Source organism: Drosophila yakuba, chromosome 3R, assembly GCF_016746365.2.
Source record: "Drosophila yakuba strain Tai18E2 chromosome 3R, Prin_Dyak_Tai18E2_2.1, whole genome shotgun sequence".
In the NCBI taxonomy this organism is placed as follows: Eukaryota; Metazoa; Arthropoda; class Insecta; order Diptera; family Drosophilidae; genus Drosophila; species Drosophila yakuba.
In genome coordinates this window covers 6,074,432-6,092,703 of record NC_052530.2, presented here as the reverse complement: position 1 = coordinate 6,092,703, position 18,272 = coordinate 6,074,432, and the positions used below count along the sequence as shown (strand labels likewise).

General features: G+C 43.4%; 5 protein-coding genes across 6 annotated transcripts; 1 reads left to right on the top strand and 4 right to left on the bottom strand.

Annotated features, from left to right (window-relative positions):
- Positions 1 to 585: 585 nt before the first annotated feature.
- On the top strand, positions 586 to 5,685 carry LOC6535706 (organic cation transporter protein). The gene is made up of 7 exons (XM_015191799.3): positions 586 to 1,095; positions 2,355 to 2,641; positions 2,704 to 2,931; positions 2,997 to 3,255; positions 3,441 to 3,858; positions 3,999 to 4,505; positions 4,908 to 5,685. Exons 2-7 carry the CDS (start codon positions 2,543 to 2,545, stop codon positions 5,152 to 5,154), a joined length of 1,758 nt encoding a protein of 585 aa, XP_015047285.1. The 5' UTR covers positions 586 to 1,095; positions 2,355 to 2,542; the 3' UTR covers positions 5,155 to 5,685.
- Positions 5,686 to 6,302: 617 nt separating this feature from the next.
- On the bottom strand, positions 6,303 to 8,752 carry LOC6535704 (organic cation transporter-like protein). The gene is made up of 5 exons (XM_002096295.4): positions 8,499 to 8,752; positions 7,818 to 8,260; positions 7,342 to 7,759; positions 6,780 to 7,286; positions 6,303 to 6,693 (listed from the first exon to the last, which is right to left on the bottom strand). Exons 1-5 carry the CDS (start codon positions 8,639 to 8,641, stop codon positions 6,567 to 6,569), a joined length of 1,638 nt encoding a protein of 545 aa, XP_002096331.1. The 5' UTR covers positions 8,642 to 8,752; the 3' UTR covers positions 6,303 to 6,566.
- Positions 8,753 to 9,655: 903 nt separating this feature from the next.
- LOC6535703 (organic cation transporter protein) lies at positions 9,656 to 11,907 on the bottom strand. Its single transcript, XM_002096294.3, has 6 exons — positions 11,709 to 11,907; positions 11,287 to 11,443; positions 10,953 to 11,211; positions 10,480 to 10,891; positions 9,915 to 10,421; positions 9,656 to 9,853 (listed from the first exon to the last, which is right to left on the bottom strand). The coding sequence occupies exons 1-6, from the start codon at positions 11,849 to 11,851 to the stop codon at positions 9,715 to 9,717; spliced, it is 1,617 nt and encodes a 538-aa protein (XP_002096330.1). The 5' UTR covers positions 11,852 to 11,907; the 3' UTR covers positions 9,656 to 9,714.
- Positions 11,908 to 12,768: 861 nt separating this feature from the next.
- LOC6535702 (organic cation transporter protein) lies at positions 12,769 to 14,931 on the bottom strand. The gene is made up of 6 exons (XM_002096293.3): positions 14,726 to 14,931; positions 14,396 to 14,549; positions 14,062 to 14,320; positions 13,596 to 14,007; positions 13,028 to 13,534; positions 12,769 to 12,959 (listed from the first exon to the last, which is right to left on the bottom strand). The coding sequence occupies exons 1-6, from the start codon at positions 14,866 to 14,868 to the stop codon at positions 12,821 to 12,823; spliced, it is 1,614 nt and encodes a 537-aa protein (XP_002096329.1). The 5' UTR covers positions 14,869 to 14,931; the 3' UTR covers positions 12,769 to 12,820.
- Positions 14,862 to 18,140, bottom strand: LOC6535701 (organic cation transporter-like protein). 2 transcript variants are annotated; one of them, XM_002096292.4, is made up of 6 exons: positions 17,995 to 18,140; positions 17,535 to 17,935; positions 16,918 to 17,323; positions 16,619 to 16,854; positions 15,880 to 16,313; positions 14,862 to 14,978 (listed from the first exon to the last, which is right to left on the bottom strand). In XM_002096292.4, exons 1-5 carry the CDS (start codon positions 18,138 to 18,140, stop codon positions 15,880 to 15,882), a joined length of 1,623 nt encoding a protein of 540 aa, XP_002096328.2. In that variant the 3' UTR covers positions 14,862 to 14,978. The 2 variants fall into 2 exon arrangements, with proteins under 2 accessions (XP_002096328.2, XP_015047280.2); XM_015191794.3 differs by lacking the exon at positions 14,862 to 14,978 and having other exon boundaries at positions 15,661 to 16,313.
- Between the last annotated feature and the right edge of the window lie 132 nt (positions 18,141 to 18,272).

Below are 18,272 nucleotides of genomic sequence, written 5' to 3'. Positions count from 1 at the left end.
AAAAGAAAGCGACCCCAAAATAACGTATAAAATAAAAAAATATTGCAACATCAGCGCCAATGCTACGATTTTAATGAATAATTAGCTAAATAATTGTAATAGAGTGAATCAGCCAAGAATTTCCCCTTAGAGTGATATTTTTAGCGCTGAAATTGCCAAACGCAAATGATAAACGCGGCACAACCATTTCTTTATGGGGCAAGTTTATGAAAAATTATACCGAGGGGAGTTTGTTTTGGGAATTAGCATGGCAATCCGATCACAAGGGTGGAGTATGGGGATGTAAATCAAATGAAATCGTATCGAATCCAATCAAGTATACGCCGTGTGGTCGCTCGTAAAAGCCCCCAAAAAATCACATCACAAAACTCGAGCTTGGCGAGCTGGACGAGCTGGGCACTGTGTTTGTTTTTCACAGGTTTGGATTTAATTATGACCTGTTTTCTGGTCCGCCTGTTGAGTCGAGTTCGATTGGCCGCCGCCACAGCCGCTGCCGCTGGCGCTGCCGCAGCCATCGCCGTTGCTGCGCGTTCAGAACAGCTGTTTGGCGTTTTTAATAAACAATCGTCGGCGTTTGGCAGCTCAGTTTGTGAGGAGCGTTCGGCGGATACACATCGCATCCATCGCTCTTGGCCAGCTCGTCCCAACGGGCCTAAACGGTTCCGACAAGCGCACTAACCAAGGCATATAACGGAAAAGCACTCATCATATTTCTACATTTCATTTAAATCTAGTTGAGCGTGCGCGTTTGTTTTCGTGATTATCCAAACAGATAAATATTTGCCTTCCCCTCTGAAAATCGAGCTGCAAAAACATTTTCATTTTTTATTGGCCGCGTGTGCGTTTCTGTGACAGAGCCGTTGAACTTTGAAATATAGAAAATATTTGGAAAGGCATCAACAATAACATACCTATATCCCTGCACGAATTGCTCTCGGGAAATTCTGTTTGCGGTGCGTCGCAGAAAACATCTTGTTTCTACGCTGCAGAAATTGCTCAATTTATTCTTTTGTTTCGCCTTATCTGTTTTGTTGACGGGTTCGTAAACAAAATTGTGGCCAGAGTTTTCACTTTCCACATATATAAAAGCAAAAGGTAAATAGCACTATAAAAGCAATAAATTCAAATTCTAAAAGTGAACTTAATTAAACAGATTTAGTTGCGCTTACTTGACTGCAAGGCATAACTGCAGGGTATAAAAATTATTTTGGTTATTATTCGGCCTTCACAAGTTTCGACACACAACAGATCTTGTGTAAAATGTGTAATTAGAAGGAACCTTGGATTCGATTTACAAATCTTACAAAAAGTGGTTCTTAGAGTAAAAAACCAAGGGAAAACCAGTTGCACTCACCCCAAAAATGTATGAGCGATTCACAATTATTTATTTATTTCGCCAAGATGTAAATCACTAGTGCCGGATCTGGCACGCCGTTGTCGAGTGTCCAACTCCAAGAGCAAAAACCATTCGGAGAAATCCAGTCGGGCAGTACGAGGTCTGAATCGTCATCTGCACGTGCTCGGTCCCCATTGAAAGTCGATTCTCGTTCTCGTACTTGACAACAGTCTCCGCCGAGCGGAGTTATGGCCCTCGCATTAGTCAGACCTCCAACAAGCACTTTTTCGGGGTTTATCTAAATGAACGCCTATATAAATATAAATATTTTGCCAGCGATAAGTCCATGTAACTGGCTGTGGAACCCGCTTTGGTGACCTTAATTTCGGCTCGTCCAACACGCCGAACGATGTTTGGCCAAAGTCTGATCGCAGTTATCTTCGCTCCACGGAGTGCTCAACGGTAGTCAGTTGCTTATCTGGGCTGGCGAATCATGTTCAATATGGTCAGCTTCGAGTGGAAATGTTGTTTTCTAATCGATTTTCTCGCTAAACTGCGCCCAACGTGCTAAGTGAATCCATTTATTTGCCTATTACAATTATTGAGAAACAATTAGCGGGGAACAGCAAACGGGATTTGATGACAGAACGTGGCTAGACAATAATAAAATTAGAGCCATAATATCTCGTCGGTCCGGGGTTGATAAGAAAAGGGGGGTTATTTGCGCAAGATTGTTGCCCATTAATATGGGCGAATTCCACGACTTTGTTACCAAAAGTTATTTGTATCTGCTTTGTGAACTCTGCTGAAGTATTTTTATATTAATTGTAAACAAAAGTTTCCAATTTATACAATGAAAATGTTTATTCAAATAAAGTGTGCCTGTGCTTGTGAAAGTATTTAATTAATTTATTTGTTTTCTGTTTACTTTGATATATGGTCCGAAAAGATAATCGTATCCAAATGTATTCTTAGAAACGTGCATTGACTGATTACTGAAAAACTCCTCTCATTTCAGACCAAACCAAAGGAACAATATTGACATCTAACAATAAATTGTGATACATCACATGTGAACTCCGCTGGCGATTGGGCTTGCCTCCTTTCCCAAAAAATCTGCGTTCATAGAAGGCTCAACTATTTATAGTACAAACACAATACCCACACAGAACCCAACTTACTAGGCCCCAATCACACTCATAAAACATGGACTTCGATCAGATTCTGGCCAAATGTGGCGACTTCAATCGCTACCAGTTCATGATACTCGCCCTCTTCGGGTTCATCAATATCATCGTATCGATGGTGAGTTCTGGATTTCCATCCTATTGTTTCAACTGGATTGACTGAATTTCTTGCAATTTCAGCATTACTTTACGCAGACTGTCATTAGTTTTGTGCCAGATCATTGGTGCTATCATGACAAACTTGTGAATATGACATATAAGGAGATCGGGGATATCTATGCCCAGTTCGAGAATCCCTCGTGCACCCGATTGGAGGACATCAATGGCCGCAATGTCACCGTTAGCAGCAAGCCCTGCGAGAAGTGGATCTACAACTATGACTTCGGCTACAGAAGCATGAACACAGAGGTAGGTCTGGTTTACTGATGACCAATAAAGCTGGATATAAAATCTAACGATTGTATTGTATTTAGCTAAACTGGGTCTGCGACTCGGCGTACAAGGCACGTATTGGCCAGTCGCTGTTCTTTATTGGCTCCGTGGTGGGCACACTTTTCTACGGCCTGCTCTCCGATAAGATTGGCCGCGTTCCCGCCCTAATCTTGTCTAACTTCTGCGGCTTTGCCGGGGACTTCTCCACCATTTTCACAAAGAGCGTGGCCACATTCACCCTCTGTCGATTTATTTCTGGCCTGGCAGCTGACACTAACTTCTACCTGATGTACATTATAGGTAAGCAAAAGTATAAATAATGGGTCAGAGAACTATTGTTATTAAGTACCGAAAAGCAGGTTCCTTTGCCATGTGTGCCCTTAAAAATATTTGTAATTATTACGTGCAAAACGTGCTCAAAATGGTAAATCTTGGCATCTGTACGATTGACTGACCTTCCGAATGATTTACTTTCTCCCAAATAGTGCTCGAATATATTCGACCCAGCATGAGAACACTGGGTCTCAACATGGCCGTGGGTCTATTCTACTGCCTGGGCCTGGTTTTCACTCCTTGGCTGGCAGTTTTGGTGGGTCACTGGCAGATCTACCTGGCCTGCACCTCCCTGCCCATCCTGCTGGTGGTGCTCTACTACTTTGTGGTGCAGGAGAGTGCCCAGTGGTTGGTCACCAGGAACGACATCGACGGGGCCATCGTGAGGCTGAAGCGGGTGGCCAAGTTCAATGGATGCCGGGTGAGCCAGGCGGACTTCGACGAGTTCCGGCGCCACTGCCAAATGACCCACGAAATGCTGGGTGGGGATGACAAGAAGCAGGCCACTCTGCTGGACATGTTTAGAACGCCACGCATGCGCAAGAACACACTCATTCTGTTCTTCAAGAGGTGAGTTTCTCAGAACTGAATTTAGCATTATACAATTATTTGCTTATGTAAATGTATTTGATTATTTTTGAGCTATAGTTAAAACTCCTTATCAAAGATGCAATTTATTTATATTACTCTGTTATTTCTCTCATCCACAGCATGGTGATTACCCTTTGCTATGATGCCGTCTCCCGAAACGTGGAGGGCATGGGCATATCCCCCTTCATCATGTTCTCGCTGAGTGCCTTGGCAGTGCTGCCCTCGAGTATCCTGCTTGTCCTGCTGCAGGATCGCATTGGTCGCAAAGGCATGGCCTCGGGATCCTTGCTGGTGGGTGGACTCTTCACCGCCGCCGCCGGCATCGCGATTGCGTACCAGCAGCACAACCACAATGCCATTCTGCTGGCCTGTCTGACAATCGCCGCCCGTTTCGGAGTGGCCATCTCCTACGAGAGCGGATCTCAGTACGCCACCGAGCTGATCCCCACCTGCGTGAGGGGTCAGGGCGTGGCCGCAGTTCACGTGGCCGGATTCGCGGCCTCCTTCCTGGCGCCCTACATCCTCTGGCTGGGCACCTTCTTCAAGGCGGCGCCCTCGATCATCCTGGGTGTCCTGTTCTTCGCAGGCTCCTTTGTTTGCCTGCTGCTGCCTGAGACGCTAAACAGGTTAGAAATTACACGAATTTAATTGACCAACAAATTGTTTAGTCGAAAGACATATTTAAACTGAAAAAATGCACCACATTACGTGGATGATATGCTCTTCATTATTGATAAATGATTTTAAAATCTATCACTTTGCTTTTTAACATTTATCATTAATCAAGACTTCATAAATCTTCATTCTAATTAGCCCATTTTATCAATGACTGGCTCTTATTTTGTAATACAAAGAATTATTAATGCTTTGGGTAAAGTTAATTATTTATAAAGTAAATCGTCCTTTTGCAATCGCAATGAACTTTTGAAAAACTCATCGAAGTTCCTGTTTATTTTGACAATTGCTAAGTAATGATTATTTGTGTTCATTAAGTGCATATTTTACCAATCCTTAATTTTTTCTTGCAGGAGCCTGCCCACAACCATCGAAGAGGGTGAGGTGTTCGGAAAGGGCGAGCGCATGTTCGACTTCCCGTGCCTGCATAGCAAGCACGATGACGAGGAGTCCGATTCCGAGCTGGAGAAGTACAAGCGGAAGCACTCCCTGATCGACGCCAAGCAGATGCAGATGGAGTCCTGCTCGAACGGGAAGCGCAAGCAGTCCTTGATCGACGCCGATCACGAGGAACAGGCCCTGAAGGACGCCAAGCACTGAGGGGCGCCAACCCGTCCTCAGTAGTTTGTAGTTTAGCTAACCAATTTCGCCTAGATCCTAAGACCCTAGGCCGTAAGGATCCTGGCTGGGATCCAGACTAACTCGATTCGATGGCCGGTTGGGTGCCTGCAACATTTGTGCTCAGTATGCAGAAGCCTTTTCTTATATAGAGTGTACCCTTATAATTTTATATATACGTATATATCTACTCTAGCTGGTAGTCATCTTAGGGCTTAGTTGTACATTTTACTCTGACGAAAATTGCTGTTTTTCCAAAATGCTGATTGTGTATAAAAATGGAATCGTATAGTTAACACTTAAGCGGCACAAAATCACTTAACTTAAACCAATTGAATACTTATCGTAAGAGTTTTTCATACCTACATGTACATAAGTGCGATTCTACTTAGGCCAGTAACTGAATGTTCTATTTTGGATTTTGATCTTTAAGCTAATGAGAGCCATCAAGCAAACTGATAATAATTATTTAAAGTTAGACAACCACTTATAAAATATACAAATGAAAATCAATCTATCACGACGTTTTTGTGGTATTTTCTGGCGTCTTCAATATCGGCAATATACTCATGGTAACATACTCTACGATGGGGTGGGCGTGGCAAAAGTTTTTTTGCAAATCGATAGAGGTTCACATAAATAACAGAAAAATGATATTATGATATTAATGATATGATAAAAACATTTATCAAAAGTGTGGGCGTGACAGTTTGTTGGGCGGTTAGTGGGCGTTAGAGTGGGCGTGGCAACACAGGTTAACAAGCTTGCACTGCGTCTATGTCTCTGGAGTCTGCATGCCGTTCATACGGACAGACAGACGGACATGGCCATATCGACTCGACTATTGATCCTGATCAAGAATATATATACTTTATATGGTCGGAAACAATTGCTTCTACCTGTAACATACTTTTTCGAATCTAGTATACCCCTTTACTCTACGAGTAACGGGACAAAAGTATTAAATACTTAATGACATTAAATTGGCAATTACCCAAGAAATTAAATATTTAATATTTGGATGATCCATTTCCATGAGTTAGTCGACTTCTATATGTACTGCTTAATATTTTAATTTCTGACAGTACTGATTTATAATTAAGATTAAAGTAAGCTATCAACTCGTTCAGTTCTTTATATATGTAAATATTTATTGTGAAAAAAGGAGTGCGTCATATGTATATGTATACCAGTTCTGTTTTTGGATATATAGGATTAGCTAAGTGTATTCTATACAACGGTTTTGGTTTAATTACTATGCATCCTTCACATGAGTAATAACTATCAGACCATTCGGTTACGGGGGTCAGCATTTCGTCGACCCCATCATCAGGTTGAGTGGCTAGCAGGTTATGAGATACAAAACAGTAGTCAGCTACCAGGTGCATCGTTCTCTAGGGCTCAGACTTTTGGTCCGTATGCTCGGTCAGACTTTCGCGGCGTTTGTGTAAGCATGGGAAGTACAGGCAGCTCTCGTTCATGGCGAAGCGCTCTCCGTCGGCCAGGGTTTCGGGTAGTTTTCTAAAATGGATAAAGGAAAAATGTAAATGAGCCACAAAATAATAAAACCAATTGTCCAATATCCTTAATGGGCCTTGTTCGCTTACTTGTGAAGAGTTTCGGGAAGGCTCAGGCAGAGTAGCGCACCCAGGAACATCAGAACGCTTATGAAGATCGAGGGGAGGGGCTTGTAGTACTGGGCCAGGTAGATCACATAGAACGCCAGCGAGCTGGAGGCCAATCCCACGACATGGATGTTGGACACCGCCTGTCCACGCACACTGGTCGGAATGATTTCCGCTGCGTACTGGATTTCCGCATCATAGGAAACAGTTGTGCCAAAGCGACCCAGACCCACCATTAGTGCTAGCAGAACAGCATTCTCATTGGGATCCAATACCGCGATCAAGAATCCAGTTGCCGCGGTTGTGATGGCTCCCACCAGCAGGGCTCCACATGCCATGCCTTTTCGCCCAATCTTGTTCTGGAGCAGTAGGATGGTGAATCCAGCCGGCAAGTAAACACTGGAGGTTAGTGAGAAGAGCTTGAAGGGCGAGGAACCCAGGCCTTCCATGTTCCTGTTGATCACGTCGTAGGAAAGCGTGATAATGACCCTGAAAACATGACGTATGCAGTTTGTATCTCAATGAAGCAACACAATAGACCTACGATTTAACCAGCAATGTGGTGGTGAAGCGGCGCAGTCTGGGAGTCTTGAACATTCCCAGGAAAGTATCCATTTGCTTGTTCAGCTTGCTCTCCTCGTTCATCTTCTCGCGATAATGCTTTACGAACTCATCAAACACTGAGTCCTCAACTTGACGGCCATTAAACTTGGCCACTTTTTTCAGACAGGCCACCGCTTCATCGTACTTCTTCTTGGTCAGCAGCCACTGGGCACTTTCGCAGATCAAGAGAGGATAAATGAGGACTCCCAGCGCTGGAAGAGATGCCAACCAGAGGTAGCGACGCCAGTTGCCAATCCACATGGCGATCCATGGCGAGGTCATCAATCCAAAGCAGTAGAATACAGCCAGGATGATGTTTAGACCAAAGGTGCGACGTTTGGGACTCAGGTACTCAAAGACTATTGAAAAATAAATCGGTTATTTTGGATTCCATAGCTGCAGAATGTCAAATGTTACCCAAGATGTACATTAGGTAGTACATGGTATCCGTGGATAGTCCGGACACAAATCTTGAGAAGGCGAACCAGGGTAGCGTGTGCACAAACGAGGTAATAAAGTCACCGGTTGCACCGGATAAAGTCGCCATCAGCATTGCCGGCAATCTTCCAATATGGTCAGATAGAAACCCGAAGGAAATGGTGCCCACCACCGAGCCCAGGAAGAAGAAGGATTGGCCCACCGCCGGCTGATGGGATTTGTCGCAGACCCACTTCAGTTCCGTGGTTAGGCTCTCGTAGCCGTTCTCCCGCTCGAAGATCCAGTCCTGACAGGACTCATCAGAGGCCACTCCCGTTCCATTGACCACCTCGGAAAGAAGAGTGCAGGAGGAATGCGAAACGTTGGAGTAAATGGCTCGCAGCTCCGCGACACCTAAGCCCATTAGGTCATCGTGGGAACACCTAGAGGATTGCAATAAATTCATTTAATTTGACTTTTAAGTAGGTTATATTAATTCACCAAAAAAAGACAAAACAACAAATTAAAATAATAAATTATTAGGTGGTAAATATTATGAATTTATTACTTTAGAGCTTGTTACTCGTTTTAAAAACAAGAAATATTCAGAAACGGATTATTGGTTTTACCATAGAATTTTGAATATTTGTCATTTAGCTGCTGTCTAATCTATTAACTTACCAGTGCTCAGGTGTAAAAGTAATAAGGGTCTGCGAGAAATAATGCAACGAGCTGAGAATGTTCGTGTAGCCGTAGAGAATTAGAATAACAAACTGAAATCTTCCGAAGTTTCCACATTTCTCAAGCACGCGGTCGAAATCCATAGTGATCTCTTTTAGGAACCGTACTTGGGTAATAATATCTAACTGACTTTATTTTGTTTATGTGAATCTTCTCAGCAACGAGTCAACTACATTCTGCCTGTATGCGCAGTGTTTTGACGCCCACTAGGATCGGCAGCTGCCTTATATAGTATAAAGATATAGGCGTTGTTGCTGATTAGAACGGGTAATTAGTACCACAGAGATTGGGATAGGCAATCTCTCGCGTTTTGGGGTGTGTGCCTATGATAAAATGCTGAGACCAGAGCAAACAGTCTACGGAACAGGTGAACGAACACCCTAAACAGAAGTTATTTGTTTACCCAACAAAAAATTGATGTTATAATGATTAAATGTGGATGAACATAAACTGTATAAACATATGGTTTAGTCAAACTAAGTCAAAGCAATACATGACCTTGATTTTTGGATTTCAAGTAAATAAGGCTTTGTGAAATGCGATTTCCTTTGCTTATCAGCCATTTAACTTGGTCAAGTGACGGACTTTCTCGAAAAATTTGGCTTGTTTCCTTTTGTTGACTTTGTATTAGATTTATGATGGATTAACCACTGTCGAGCTGTAAGTCACGCCTGAAATGGAGTCTTTTTTAATGGGGGGATTTACCGGACTTACTCGTATGCGGACGGATTCGTTGTTTGTGGCTGGACACTTTAGAGATATAGATTATATATAGTATAGATTACAGGTCTACTTCTCGCAGGCGCCAAACAAAGCTTCTTCAAAATACTGTTATACTTAGCTTATCTCGCCGGCTAGTAAAAGTTCCGGAACCATCGGCGTGATCTATATAAATCATGTCCTAGACAAAAGCTAATTAAGTGTTAACGAACCGAATAAGAGAGTAACTAAATGTCTGAGCTTGGGATTAAAATATCTGAGTTCTGAAATGCGATCAGTCTATGATGAAATCAGATACTTTTTATACTATCAGAGGTAATTAAGCCTGAGATTATTGTTTTAGTAACCACCCATAAAAATTAAGAGACTTGTACACATGTTTTGTCATTAGTCTTTGGTATTAGCATTTATTATATTCTTATTACATTTACTATAACTACTCTGTAATTTCGTTGGCTGACTCCAACTGAGATTCGGATTTTTTCGACTGCCTATTTCGTGAAAAGCAGGGGAAAAAGTACCATTTCTCGCCCTTGCCGAACGCCTCGCCCTCCTCTAGAGTTTGTGGGAGTTGCCTGCAGGATAAAATAATTATTATTATATATAATTTTATCGGATAAGTAATCAACGACTTACTTGTGTAAGGTTTCTGGGAGAGTTAGACACAAGCAAGCGCCAATAATGAGGAGGAAGCTGATCAAGAGTGACGGCAATGGCTTGTAGTAAGTTCCCAAGTAGATAATATAGGAGCTGAAGAACGCGAAGGCATTGCCCACCACATGGATGTTGGCCACTCCTCTTCCTCGAACACTGGTTGGAATAATCTCCGCCGCGTACTGGGCCTCCGCATCGTAGGCAACCACCGCTCCGTATCTTGCCAAGCACACCATGAACCCGAGGAGTATTGAGTAGTTCGCTGGGACTAGAGTGCCCACTAGGTAACCGGTGGTCGCCGTGATGAAGGCACCTACAAGAAGCGAGGCGCAGGCCATGCCCTTTCGCCCAATCTTGTTCTGGAATAGGATAATGGTGAGACCACCAGGAAGGACGACGAATCCTGAGTAGGAGAAGAGTTTAAACGGCGAAATGCCCACGCCTTCCACATTGCGACTCAGGATGTCGAATGCAATTGTAATGATCATTCTGAAATAGTGTATAAGGTTTAGTATCTTTAAATTATTTTAGTATCGTTTAAACTCACGATTTAATCAATAGAATAATGGTAAACTTTCGCAGTCTTGAAGTCCTCAACATACCCATAAAGGTGTCTGAGGATTTTTTTTGGGTACTATTCAACTTCTCTCGATAATGTTTGATGAATTCATCGAAAACAGAGTCCTCTACTTGGCGTCTATTAAATTTGGCGACACTTTTGAGGTTGCTAACCGCCTTGTCGAATTTTCCTTTCGTTAGTAGCCACTCGACGCTTTCGTGGAGGAACAAAGGAAAAAGTAACATTCCTAGAGCGGGAAGGGAAGCCGCCCACAGGTAACTGCGCCAGTTTCCCAACCAAATTGCTATCCAGGGCGAGATCATTAGGCCTATTGAGTAGAAAACACCCATGATGATATTCAGACCAAAGGTGCGGTGTTGTGGACTCAAGTACTCGAAAACTGAAAATTAAGGGTATTGAATATGGTGTAAAAAACCTATATAGTTTTCATATAAACTTACCCAAAATGTACATCAGGACATACTGGGTGTCTGAAGACAGACCAGATATAAACCTGGTAAACGAGAACCAGGGCAGACTTCCCACGAAGGAGGTGAAGAAATCTCCAGAGGCTCCTGTTAAGGTCGACAGAACGCAGGCAGGAAGACGTCCTATGCGATCGGCCAAGTATCCGAAGAATATGCTTCCCAGGGCGGAACCAATGAAGAAGAAGGACTGACCCACTGCCAGTTTGTAGGCATCGTCGCAGACCCACTCGAGCTGTGTTCAATATTTCGCACGATAGTGTTGATTATAATTTTATAAAATGTTTTCTACTTTTGGGCTGAAACAAACCTCTGTGGTAACACTCTCGTAGTTGCTTTCCTTGTCGAAGTCCCAGGAGGAGCACTTGGAGTGCCGAAAAGAGGTCCGATCTTCATCATACTGAAGGACACTACAGGAAAACCGTTCAGTGAAATTTTGTGAATATTCTTCTACTGGCGCTGAACATCTGAAGTAAAAAGAGTTGGAATATTTTAGGCGAGTATATAGGGAAACAATTTCGGTTATTGTGAAATTTGATGTGGTCTCGATTTAGATTATATTTAATTCTTAAATGTTATTATTTGATTTGAATAACTGAATCGAAGAATTACATATAAAATATATTACATATTACCACAATTGACAACTTTGAGATATATATTAAGCATATACTTTTATAATAAAATTCCGCTTAATTTTATATTGTGGGAAATACAATTTCGAATGCTCACCTGTACGGGGGCGTAAAACTAATCAAAGTCTGCGAAAAGTAGTGGAACGAGGACACTATATTAGTGTATCCATAGAGTCCAAGGAGCAGGATTTGGTAGGGGCCGAAGTTGCCACACTTCTCCAGGACACGTTGCAGATCCATTGCGGCACAAGAAACTGCCCTGATCGCAGACCACCGACTGATGCCAGCGAAGGGGGCGAGCAGCTGGTATATATGGTGTATACACCATTCTGAAACCCCGGATATATGGCTAATACTCTGCAAACACGTAATATCTGGTGCTAGTTTATCTCACAACGGGACATGAGGAAGAAATACAGCTTTCGAACCATTTCCGACGTCTGGCGACTGTGTGGCGTGTGGAGAGATTCTTTCTAGACCCATGGGCCGATTGCTAATGTGACGCCCGCACAACATAAGTTTGCCCTTACTTATCTCAATGGGTGTTCTATGGTCCAGTAAAACAGAGCTGTCTGGCAAATAGAAACGGGCTAATCTGTCCAAACAAAGTCTCGTTAGTATCGTAAAATGTTCTGTTGGAGACATTTAAGTGCTTACACTTGATTTGAAAACATCAATTTATTTGTGCAATGAATGAGATGCAATTCATTCTGACTACCCCTTTCTATATTCATAAACTAATGGCAGACCTCAAGCGGGATGAATACATCAAAGTAAAATCAGTCAGGTTGCTAGACACTTATAATATATATTTTATGGTCTGTATATAAGCTATCCGTGGGGTGTGACTTGTTTGTATATCAACGTTTTAAAGTCGTAAAAAACAAGGAAATCCGCCAATCACTTTCTATACAACTTGATTAATTTCAAAATTTTAAGGCATTAAACAAGCGCTGACAGAAGCTTATTAAGTGCAAAAAGGCATTAGGAGAAATAGATGCCTGGGTCTGGGACTACTAAGATCTCAGTTTCAGAAATGCAACCAGAATATGATGTAATTGGTAACGTTTATGAGTGTCCGAAACCATATAAATAGTAATTCTTGTTACAATAGAGCTTTTGTAGTACAGTCTATAAAAGTAAGAACCCAGTAAACATGTTTTGCTAGTAATTGTAATATGTATTTGTATTTTGAATAAAAACTTAAAACTAATTGCAAATATTGTCGGATGACTCCATTTGTGACGCAGATTTATGTGTTTTCTGCCTGCGCGAAAAGCAGGGAAAGAAATACCATTTCTCGCCTTTCGCAAATATTTCGCCCTCCTCGAGATTCTGCGGAAGATTTCTGCAAAGAAAATATTTAATTTTTGTATTATTTTACTAATTTACTGTTTCAAAGGGTAGAAGACTTACTTGTGCAAAGTCTCCGGAAGAGCCAGGCACAAACAAGCCCCGATTAGTAAAACGAAGCTGATCAGAAGAGATGGCAGTGGCTTGTAAAAAGTTCCCAAGTAGATGATGTAGGAGCTGAAGAACGCGAAGGCATTGCCCACCACATGGATGTTGGCCACTCCTCGTCCCTTGACACTGGTTGGAATTATTTCAGCTGCGTACTGGGCCTCAGCGTCGTAAGCCACCACTGCGCCATATCTTCCCAGACTGACCATAAATCCCAAAAGTACCGAATAGTCTGCTGGATCCAGGGTGGCCACCAAGTAACCAGTGGCCGCCGTGATAATGGCACCCATAAGCAGAGAGGCGCAGGCCATGCCCTTCCGCCCGATTTTGTTCTGGAATAGGATAATGGTCAGACCGGCAGGCAGGTAACAGAATCCAGAGTAGGAAAAGAGCTTGAACGGCGAAATGCCCACGCCTTCAACATTGCGACTTAGGATGTCGAATGCAATTGTAATGATCATTCTAAAGTAACAGAAAAGAATGTTGAACATGTTGAATATATGTCGATATCATTTTAACTCACGATTTGATCAATAAAATAATGGTAAATTTCCTCAGTCTTGGAGTCCTCAACATACCCATAAAGGTATCTGAAGATTTATTCTGAGAGTTGTTTAGCTTTTCGCGGTAGTGCTTTACGAACTCATCGAAAACAGAGTCATTTACTTCTCGTCCATTGAACTTGGCGACGCCTCGAAGACTTTTAACTGCCTTCTCGAACTTTCCCTTTGTCAACAGCCACTCGGCGCTCTCATGGAGAAACACGGGGAATAGAAGCATTCCAAGCGCCGGAAGTGATGCTGCCCAGAGGTAACGCCGCCAGTTGCCCAACCAAATTGCTATCCAGGGTGATATCATTAGCCCAACGCAATAGAAGACACCCAAGATGATGTTGAGCCCAAAGGTGCGGTGTTTTGGACTTAAGTACTCGAACACTGCAAAAAACGAGTTATTCTAAATAATTAACGATAAAAGTTGAGTGTACATACCCAAAATGTACATCAGGACATACTGGGTGTCCATAGACAGACCAGATATAAAGCGTGTGAACGAGAACCAGGACAGACTTCCCACGAAGGAGGTGAAGAAATCTCCAGAGGCTCCTGTTAAGGTCGACAGAACGCAGGCAGGAAGACGTCCTATGCGATCGGCCAAGTATCCGAAGAATATGCTTCCCAGGGCGGAACCAATGAAGAAGAAGGACTGACCCACTGCCAGTTTGTAGGCATCGTCGCAGACCCACTCGAGCTGTGTTCAATATTTCGCACGATAGTGTTGATTATAATTTTATAAAATGTTTTCTACTTTTGGGCTGAAACAAACCTCTGTGGTAACACTCTCGTAGTTGCTTTCCTTGTCGAAGTCCCAGGAGGAGCACTTGGAGTCCCGAAATGAGGTCCGATCTTCATCGATCAGGATCACACTGCAGGACAGCAGGGACGTGGAATTCGGGTGAAAGTCTTTTGGTTGAGAACATCTAAAATGGAAGGAACTCTATAATCTTTCCAAATTTTAGATATGAGCATTTGTCTAAACGGATCTGGTGAAACAACGAACTTGTTAAATAGTTTTTAAACGTTTAAAGGCCGCCTATACATTAAATAAATTCTGCGCCAAATTTCATAATTTGTTATCTCGTAATTCCCTTCTCACCTGTGCGATGGCGTGAAACTAATGATGGTCTGGGAAAAGTAGTGCAACGAGGACACAATGTTCGTGTATCCAAAGAGACCCAGCAGGAGGATTTGATAGGGGCCAAAGTTACCGCATTTCTCCAGGACACTCTGGAGATCCATTTTGGTACACGAAACCGCAGCAATCGCGAAACATCAACTGATTCCGACAAAGTGGAAAAAGCAGGTGGTATATAGCCGATTCTGGGCGCAGACTATAATGCGCTAATACACTGCAAACAAGGAGAATCTGTTGCTATTAGTTTATCTCCCAAGGGGCATTAGGAAAAGAAAGAAAGAGATTGAACAATTTCCGACGACTGACTTCTGTTTGGATGCAGAGAGTGTCGCTTGATACTCTCATGGGACTCGTAGCGTGAAAGGCATTCTAGATTCCTTAAAAAGCTGCGAGTATGTACTTCTGATCAGGATCACTAGCCGAATCCATCTGGTATGGCCTCTCAGTAAGTCTGTTCGTATAAGTGTTGACATTAGCATGCATATTCTAGTGAATCAAAGAACTGTCACGACCACAATTTTGAAAAATTTCGATCGATATGTCTTTAGAAATTAGTTCACTAGCTGGGTAACGGGTATCTGATAGTCGAGGAAATCGAACTTAGCGTTCTCTTGTTACTAATGCGACGCCCGCAAAACCATAACAAAGCATCGTTTATCTTTAAGGGAGCTTTATAGTTCAAATAAATTTAGAGTTTCGTGCAAATAGGAGCAGTTAAGTTGGATTAAACAATGTCGCGTCGTTGTTACACAAATTTTCAGTTTGGAAAGCACCACTGAATTGTCGATACCGTTTACTTCACCGTTCTCATTTTTAATAAAGGGCAAAATGTTTAAAAAAATGGTATTAAGCTTTAGTTTATGGAATTTTACATTTATAAATATTACCAAAGCGGATCTGCGTTCCTTGTACATTTTGTACAATTTATTTATTGTTTGATCACTCTTTACTAAATAAGATTTTGGGGTACAAATTTAAAAAACTTATTCTACAAATACCGTCTAATTTTTGATACCGCCGATGTACTACATACTATTACACTTTACTGGTTTCTACAAAGAACTATAACTGCAGTAAAAATACCCAACAAAGTTCCACAACCCAAACATATTTACTCAGAAGTAGACGGCCGATTCCGTCGATTGCGAGTACATCTTGACGTTTTGGGTGTCCAGGGTGGCTGCCGACTGAGTTCGTCTGTCCAAAAAGGTAAAAGTGTACCAGCGATCATTCTTTCCGAAATCCTCCCCATCTTCCAGAGAAGTGGGCAATGTCCGGTGAAGGGTTTCCGGCAGCAGGAGGCAGAGACACGCCCCCAGCAAGGAAAGCACGCCCAGGATAATCTCGGGAAGCGGCGAGAACACGCTCCTCGTAAACAGGATGTACGCACTGCAGAAGGTGAAGGCATAGCCAGCCACGTGGACCGCAGCCACTCCCTGTCCGCGAACGCAGGTGGGGATCAGCTCCGTGGCATACTGCGCTCCGGAATTGTAGGCCACCGTCACTCCAAAGCGGCCCACTACGGACAGGCTTACCAGCAAAGTGGTGGCTAAGAGGATAACAGATTATGTTTGTTAATGATTATATTTAAAAAAGAAGGTTTCTTTGTTAAGGAACCTAATTCGAATTCGAAGCCTCAAATTTCTAAAGAATAATTAATATACCTTAATTTAAGTAGAGAAGAACATTTATTTCGCAGCTCGTTAAATGCTTCCTTGATCAATATGTAACTATGTAAGCATTTCTAAATCAGCTACAAGTATTTGATGTTAATCTTCAGTTAAATATCTACCATGCACTGCCAAAAGTAAGCCCCACCCCAAATGTACCCCCACTTGCTTGTGTTGAACTCACTCTTATCCGAAGCAGAAGCGGCGAAGATGATGCCTCCGGTGACCGAGATGAAAATGCCACTCAGCAGCAGAGAGGCGGACGCCATCGCCTTCCGACCGATGCGATCTTGGAGGGCGATGATGAGCAGACAGGCCGGCAGAATGGCGGTGGCGCTCAGCGAGAACATCACAAATGGCGAAATGCCAAGGCCCTGAACGTTGCGAGATACCGCATCGTAGCAGAGGGTGATGACCATGCTGCGCGTGGGTGTTGAAAATTAGTAAAAATCAAAACCATCAGCTCATTTTTTGGGTACTCACGACTTGAAGAACAGTACGAGGGTGTGCCGACGGAGCCGGGGCGTTTTGAACAGGTCAAGAAGGTGCGGTGTCGCCTTCTGGTTTAGCTGACTGCACTTGCACTCCTCGATGAACTCCTCGTAGGCGCTCTCCTCCACGTGCCGTCCATTTATCCTGGCCACCCGTTTCAGGCAGACCACGGCGCTGTCGTACTTCTGTTTGGAAATCAGCCACTGAATGCTTTCAGGTACAATGAGGTAGAAGAGCGGCACCACCAGCAGGGGCAAGGAGGTGGCCAGCAGGAATCCCCGCCAGCTGCGCATGAGCACGGCGATCCAAGGTGCCGCCATCGAGCCCAGACAGTAGAAAAGTCCAATGCAGATGCTCAGGCCAAGGGTGCGCACTGATGGCCGCATGTATTCCATAACTAAATTGGTTATAGCAGCAAATATCATTATACTTATTCAGAAGAGATCGCTATGTTCGAGTGCCCAAATATTAGATCCCCTACCTTACCTAATGGAGGTTCTACATTAATCGAGATATGCTAGCAGCAATGCGACTGCTGTTACATACTGATTATACCTCTAGCAAACGTTTTGACGAATCTAGGAGTAACGAGAACAAAAAAGCCTCACCCAAAATATACATCATCACAAAGTTGCTATCCGTAGCAATGCCGGAAACCATGCGAAAGACACAGAAAAGCGCGACATTGGTGCTCCATATGGTCAGTAAATTGCCTGTCATAGCAATCAGGTTGGCTACGATCAGAATGGGCAGACGTCCGACCACATCCGCTAGGTAGCCCAGAACCATAGAGCCTACCACCGAGCCCACAAAGAACATGGACTGGCCGAGCGTGAGTTTCCAGGCATCGGCGCACACCCAATCCATTTCGCTGGGAAAGCTCTGGTAGCCCATATATAGCTCGTAGCCATAGCTGTTGCAGCTATTCGAACTGCTAATATTCCGGTTCAACGGCAGGCAGGTCGACTCAACCGGCGACTCAGTGCTGACGGGCCGTCCATCTGCACACCTGGGCGTATGAACAATGCGTTAAGTATACGACGAAGTGAACAGCGGTCCTATACGCACCAGTGTTTGGGAACGAAGCTGATGATGGTTTGGGAGTAGTAGTGCAGGGCTGAGAGAACGTTGATCACACAGAAGAGCAGCAGCATTATCAGCTGCAGACGGCCGAAGTCGCCGCACTTCTCCAGGATCTTATCCACCTCCAACATTGTGCTTCCTTGCACTCGCACGTCTTAAATCCAGCCACGATTCTATCCGGGAATTGAATTGAGTCTCCGAACGACGACACGACTCCGACTCATCGCCACGACTGCATATGCGACTGGCCTTACTGTCTGCGT